Source organism: Neltuma alba, unplaced genomic scaffold (genome assembly GCF_004799145.2).
Source record: "Neltuma alba isolate B1F8T4 unplaced genomic scaffold, ASM479914v2 tig00002713_pilon, whole genome shotgun sequence".
NCBI classification, from domain to species: Eukaryota; Viridiplantae; Streptophyta; class Magnoliopsida; order Fabales; family Fabaceae; genus Neltuma; species Neltuma alba.
The window spans coordinates 33,950-40,661 of record NW_021632982.1 but is presented as its reverse complement, the minus strand read 5'-3'; the positions used below and the strand labels follow the sequence as shown (position 1 = coordinate 40,661).

General features: G+C 37.0%; 1 protein-coding gene across 1 annotated transcript; it reads right to left on the bottom strand.

Moving 5' to 3' along the window:
• Nucleotides 1-753: 753 nt before the first annotated feature.
• On the bottom strand, nucleotides 754-2,652 carry LOC114735820 (probable indole-3-pyruvate monooxygenase YUCCA8). The gene is made up of 3 exons (XM_028923580.1): nucleotides 1,936-2,652; nucleotides 1,464-1,835; nucleotides 754-1,258 (listed from the first exon to the last, which is right to left on the bottom strand). Exons 1-3 carry the CDS (start codon nucleotides 2,608-2,610, stop codon nucleotides 1,031-1,033), a joined length of 1,275 nt encoding a protein of 424 aa, XP_028779413.1. The 5' UTR covers nucleotides 2,611-2,652; the 3' UTR covers nucleotides 754-1,030.
• Nucleotides 2,653-6,712: the final 4,060 nt, after the last annotated feature.

Sequence of the window (6,712 nt, the reverse complement as noted above, 5' to 3'; positions counted from 1 at the left end):
TTTCAAGCCATCTTAGAATTGGCCTCTTGAAGAAAGAGAGAGAAAAGAGAGATGAAAGAGTGTGCGTTATGGAGTTGAGCTGCATTCTGTCTTATGGGTCCTACCCATCTGATGTTTGAGGCTTGTGGGCAAGTTATCTAATCCCAAGCACTTAATTTGTGGGCCATTCCATGATATAACTTCCTCAATCATTTTCAGGATATTCAAGTTTGAAACATCTTACTATATCAATCAAAACTGATCAGAAAATATCAAATTGCACATCACTTAAATGTTTTGAATCTGATACTGGTTTATCAGCAAGTATTCGCTACTGCAGAACTAGAATAACGTGAAAGATCCTGAGTGAGAAGAAATCTGCATCAGTTTTTTTTTTTTTTTTTGGGTTGGTTGGCTAGCTGGTTCAATTTTGCAGCATGAGATATCCAAGGAGAGTCTGGTTTGAAAAACTGAAACGTTGGAAGCAAGTGGGAAAGGAAGAAAAGGACTTGACAATCTAAAACAAAGCCTCAAAATAGAAAGCACTTAGTTATAACATTATTTTCCTTTCTCTGCATCAAGTTTTTAGGATATCCAAATACTGATCGGCATAACTAAGATGTTGAGCTGCTCACGCATCCGATTCTATAGTTTGGACGACAGAAGCTAATTCTTTGCCTAAAAATGGAAAGTTTACAATGACAAACTACCTTTGAAGCTTGAAACAAAAGGAAAGGGGCACACACAGAGAGAGAGAGAGAGAGAGATTGGAAATGAACTCGAAACTGTATCGTTCATTTAACTTGATTACAGAAGTATGGTACAAAGGCTGTATAAATCTCAAAAACAAAACAAAACCAAAGAATACAAATAAAAAGCCTCGTCATCCTGGATTTGGAAAATGCCCAAAACACATCAAAACTTGGGCCAGAGGAGAGGGCTCTGTTTCTGTGCTATCTGTTATTGATTTTTTTCCCCTTTCTATGTATTTTTTAATATTTTTTTTAGCGTTTTTACAAAGAAAGTCTTTCTTTTTATCCTTTTGAGGATATTAGAACTGGGAAATGCATCGTCTATGGCAAGCAGTAGGTCGGTGCTGCTTTTGCTTAGTCTCTTGCTTCCAAACTTGGCCTATGTCTTGAGCAATTTTCATGGCATCAGATGAAGCACCAGATAGCCCTCTCCTTGTGAACCCAACTGCATAAAGACCAACACTTCCTTTCCATCCATGTGGGTATGGCCTCTTTGGGAAACCATTCTTTGAGAAAAAATCACCTTCCTGTTCATATCATAGCAATATCGTATCAGTTCACTCCTCCATACCCAAAAAAGCTATTAAGAACAGACAAATAACATCAGTTCAGTTCAGAACTGGCAGTGTTCTGCTTTCTACTAATATAAAAACTGTCAAAAATTGCCTTTCTTTTCAGGAGTTTTGGGAAAAGTTCAAAACAGAGGATATAGAAATAGAACATCTTTCTCACCTGAAGCCATGAAGGGACATTGCTGCGATATCCTGTGGCTAGTAGGATTGCATCAATATCGAGCGTTTCGCCATTGACGAGCTCAACTTGGTGCTTGTTAAAGCTCTTGATCCCTGGTACAACCTTTATGTCTCCGGATCTAATCTTCTCCAATGTTCCAATGTCCAAAACAGGGGTCTTCCCCTTGGTGTTTTTCAGCTCCAATGGGCCCGTCGATGGCCGTTTTAGCCCGTATTTCTCAACGTCCCCGAGAACCAACCATGCAAGAATCAGTAGGAGCTTGTCGACGAGCCAGAGAGGTAGCCACTTCAACATCATAACGGCCAGTTCGAACGTTGATTTTCCGAATATCTCTCTGGGTAATACATGAACCTGTATGACAAAAGCAGAGCAAACCCTGTCATTTCTTGTTATTTTAGTGAAACAAGACAGATGCACTCACTTAAGAACTGTACAGGTATTTGATACTTACAGAGCTACGAACAACCATCGAAGGTGACGCATTGTGGTTACAGAGGTCGAGAGAGAGCTCCATGCCGGAATTGCCACACCCCACAACGAGAACTTTCTTTCCCCTGAAACTTTCCCCTGACTTGTAATCACACACATGAATGATTTCACCTTTGAATTCACCCAACCCTTCGATATCAGGCATGACACACTCGGCATTCTCGCCGGTGGCCACCACGAGCCACCGGCAAATATACTCGACCTCAGTTCGAGTAGACCCGACCGTGGAAACGGTCTTGACCCGCCACAAGCCGCAGGTCTCGTCGTACCTAGCGGATTGAACGCACTCGTTGAATCGTGGGTTGATCTGAAAACGCTTAGCATATGATTCGAGGTAGTCGATGAATTGTCTCTTTGTGGGGTACTCTGGGAAGTCCTCTGGGAATGGAACTTTGGGGAGCTGACAGAACTGCTTAGGAAGGTGAAGCTTGAGTCTGTCGTAGGTTCGCTTCTGCCAGAGAGAGGCTATGCAATCAGCTCGCTCAAGAACCATGAAAGGGACGCCTTGTTCTCTGAGACAAGCCGCCGTGGCTAGGCCGGAGGGGCCTGCTCCGACGATCACAGGGCCGTTCACCCAAATGCAGCGCCGAGAGAACAAGTCTTCATGATCGACTAGGCGAAACAAGTTCTCCATCATTCAGCTCTAATATTGGGTTTGTGGGTAAGCGAAGGATCCCAGAAAGATTGTGTTTTTGATCGTTAGAGAGGGAGGGAGAGAAGTTAGGATTTGAAGTAGAGGATTGGAAGCGGAAGGAATGAAGAGAAAGTGAATGTGGGAGAAGGCTTAAATAGAGGCATTTAGGGATGGCTGAGAGGTGCATGTGGTGTGAGTGCGGAGTTTATGCGCTCCTTTTCTCTCATATTCCTCAAATCATTATTGAAGTCTTTAGTAGCCATTTTATTTCCCCCTTATATATATATTTTTTAATGAAGAATTATTTCTTTTCAGTACATTTTTGTATCTTTTGTTTCATTATTTTAATAGATTCTTCTGCTTTTAACTTATTTTTAAAATTGCTCCACGATTAGCATCCAATTTGGTTTCATTGTATATTACTCCCTCCGTTCCTTATTATAAGAGACATTTGATGCTTATGGCATGTTCCTATATATAAGAGACACTTACAAGTTGTCTATACTTTTTTGTGTTGATTTACTATTTTACCCATATTTATTATCTCCAACTCACACTCTCTCCCCATCCCACTTCTCTTTCTTTTAATAATTTAATTGTTCTCTCTCATGCTCTCTCTCCTTATTAATGAGGGCATTTTTGGAAAAAAAATTATATTTTTTACATATTAATTGTTCTTAACTAATTTTAACTGTTTTTTTTATCAACGTACTTCGGTTATTTGTCTCTTATAATAAGAAACGGAGGGAGTAGCTTTTATCGAGAAACTCAAGTATGATTAACAAATATAAAAAAGAGAAGAAATATCATGCGCAGTTCATTTAATTTAGAATGCAATCAAAATTCCCAATATTTATGGTAGTAGAAGGCTTATTTAATTTATTAGCTCTCTCTTTTTTTTTTTTTGGTTCTCTTGCACAAAACAGTAAAGTTAGCACGAAACAAGTTAAAAGTTAGGTGGGGGTTGAGAGTCATAGGGGGTAGAAATTTGATGCACACACCACCCAACGCAGATATGCGAACTAATAAGTAATAATAATGAATAATGATTGGAAATATATTCTTGTTATATATAAATAATAAAGAGTTGCAAATTAAAATAGCGGATTCGATGTATTCTTTTTTTTTTTTAATGAATATTAGAGGAAGGAAAAACGACCCCCGTGGGCAAATTACAATATAGATTCCCTTTTAGGCCAAGGATCCAATTATGAGCTGTAATATCAGAATTTTTTTTTTACTACAAATTACAACCTCCCATTTATAAAGGGATTTTTTATATCATTTTATTATAAGAGCAGCATTGGGGTTGTAATTTGGTTGAATTTACGTGAAGAGATTTGGGAAGAACAATGGATTGGAATGTATGGGATACAGACGTGACGTGGGGGTGAGATTCTGTAGGGTCCAGGTGGTGAGCTGACGTGGCGGGTGCTGACTAGGATTAGCCAAGATGAGACCACGTGGAGTGGGGGACCCACGTTGGCAGTATTGAGGACCTTCGGAGTTCGGACCCGCAACTGCCTGCCCCCTGCCCGGTGCCCATTGCGCCAGCCGGACTTCCACACTACGGTTTTGAGGAATTGGATTTTTTTTAGTGTCTTCAATCAATTTGTCAGTTAGAGAATTAATATGTTTATGTTATTTTTATATTTTAACTCATTTATAACAAACTTAATTTCTTCTTAATTCCTTAAGCACACTGCACATCAAATTTAATTAAGTTTCTACATTAAAGAATATGAATCCAAATTAAAGAAGTTTCATCTAAATAGCAGTATCAGTTCATCACACAAATGTATATATATATATCCATCACGTTACAACAGTAAGATCTGGTTGATTAAGGGGTGTAATATATACACACGTCCTACACTATCCTTAATGTATAAGTTGTTAATTTGCTAGCTCTCTTTAATTATTGCTCCAAAACCTTAAATGGCAATCAAAAGGAATTTGAGGGAGTATAATATTTTTTTTAAGAAGCGAAAAAGAATCTTACCAAAAAAGATCGAGTTAAGAGCCCCCTTTTAGATATATAATAAGAAAAAGGCAAGAACTCTGAATCATTAAAATATTTAATAATGGCTATAGTATGAGGTTCCTCGTCATTAACAAATAAATATTATCAAAAATAATGATTATTATTCCAAAGCGGTATATCATTCTTGATCAATAAAAAGCTGAAAGCACACACATCGAACTATGTATATAATCTAACCTTTGGTCCTTAATATAAGAACTAGTTAACGAATTTCAGTAGATTTAAAAAATTAGTTAAACTAGTTATTTGTATTAAACATGTATTATCTTTCTTAAAATATATTTTTTAATCAAGTATATTAGCTAAAACTATTCTTACTATTATGACTGCTTTGACAAAAAAAATAGATAAATATGAAAAAAAATATATTAGGATCTTATATTTAGAACTAATATAAAAATTAAATCATGGAGCTAGTACTCTCCATGTTTCTTTAGCCAGGACCATTAACTTTTGCACACATGGAAAACCATCGGAACAAGTATGTCTCTTTCAACGGGTAGTAAACAAATGTTGGTTAATACACCGAATCCAACGTGGTATGCCAATGATATAAAGTTGGAGTAAAAGTCATCATGGGATCTTGATTAATAATAATTAAGCTTTTTCTTGCCGAATTCAATAATAAGAATGATAAATAATGAAAGAAGCACGTAACTAAACTAGCTACAGGCCTTAAACTATCAATGTCAAGTCCAGTTAAAGGAGATATACATGCAAGTACAATAATCTTCTTCAAAAGCTAGCTTTTCTTTTCTTTTTTGGTTCTGGGAAATGATATGGCGTGCCCCACTTTGACAAGTGGTTAAAATTTCATGGGAATAAGATCAGAGGGAAGCATGTGCACGAGGCCTCGGAACTCCATAGGAGTCTCTTCTTTTCACGAAAATCTTTTAAGCTACAACCTTGGCCTCACATATTATTTATATAATTGCTTTGGGGAGATCGAATGAGAATGAATTAGTATGCTTCGAAAAGAGAGTGGAAAAAGGAAACTAAACTCCAAATGCTAGAATCCAAAGAGATAGGCATGAAATGATCGAGAACCATATCGATGTGATATGATCAATAAGGATATGTGTTTGTATTTTCTTATCACTAAGCTTTGCCATACCAGCCTTGCAGTGCTCCACAGCCAGCTTGGGATGGATAGCCTCATTCATTAACTTCACCTTTTCCCTTTTAGGACGTGGTGATCCATTCGATCACTTCAAATATAATACTTTTCGCCCCTCTCTCTCTATTCTTTTTCTCTTTTTTGGTATAACTCATAGTATATATTTTCAGGTTATTTTGGGTTTGAAACTAATCTTTTTTTAGTTGGGAGAATTAAGATTAAAGTCCTCCCAATAAGTACATTTTCTAAAATTCGAACTTGTATTATCCTCCATATAGGATGGAATCGCTTACCAACTCAACTCACAGTTTGTCGGTTTTTGGTTCTCTTCTTTACTTCTTAGTATATATACATACATATATATATATAGTTTATACAGCAATACTATAATATAGTCACAAACACCTTCAATCAATCATCATATAGCTAGGGTTTTCTTCAAAAGTTAAATTCCAAGAGCTTTCTGTAGCCGGCGCTGATTTGCTGTACCTATCTAAATAAAAACACCCAATTGATAGAAAACAGAAGAGAACTGCTTATATGTGTGTGTGTGTTTGTGTGTACGATCACACATACACACACACACACACACACACATATATAAAGCAAGTTATAGCGTAATGAGTGAGAGAGTCATGCGTAAAAGGAAAAAAGTAGGAGAAAAAGGGGGAAATGATTGGGATATTAAGGAGTGGGCTTCTTCGAATATATATGAAGCTCTGTGTGGCTTCACTTAATATTGCTGGAATTATTTCAGTTGCCAGCTTTCTACTATTAGCTAGTAGCAGAAAGCCAACCCCATTGCATATAGGATTATACACACACACACACACACACATATTATGGTTGTTGTTGGGTTCCACGTTTTTATAGTTTATTATTATATTTCTATCGATAAATATATATATATGCACTGTTTGGTTGCTCGGAAAATTCGTATTATT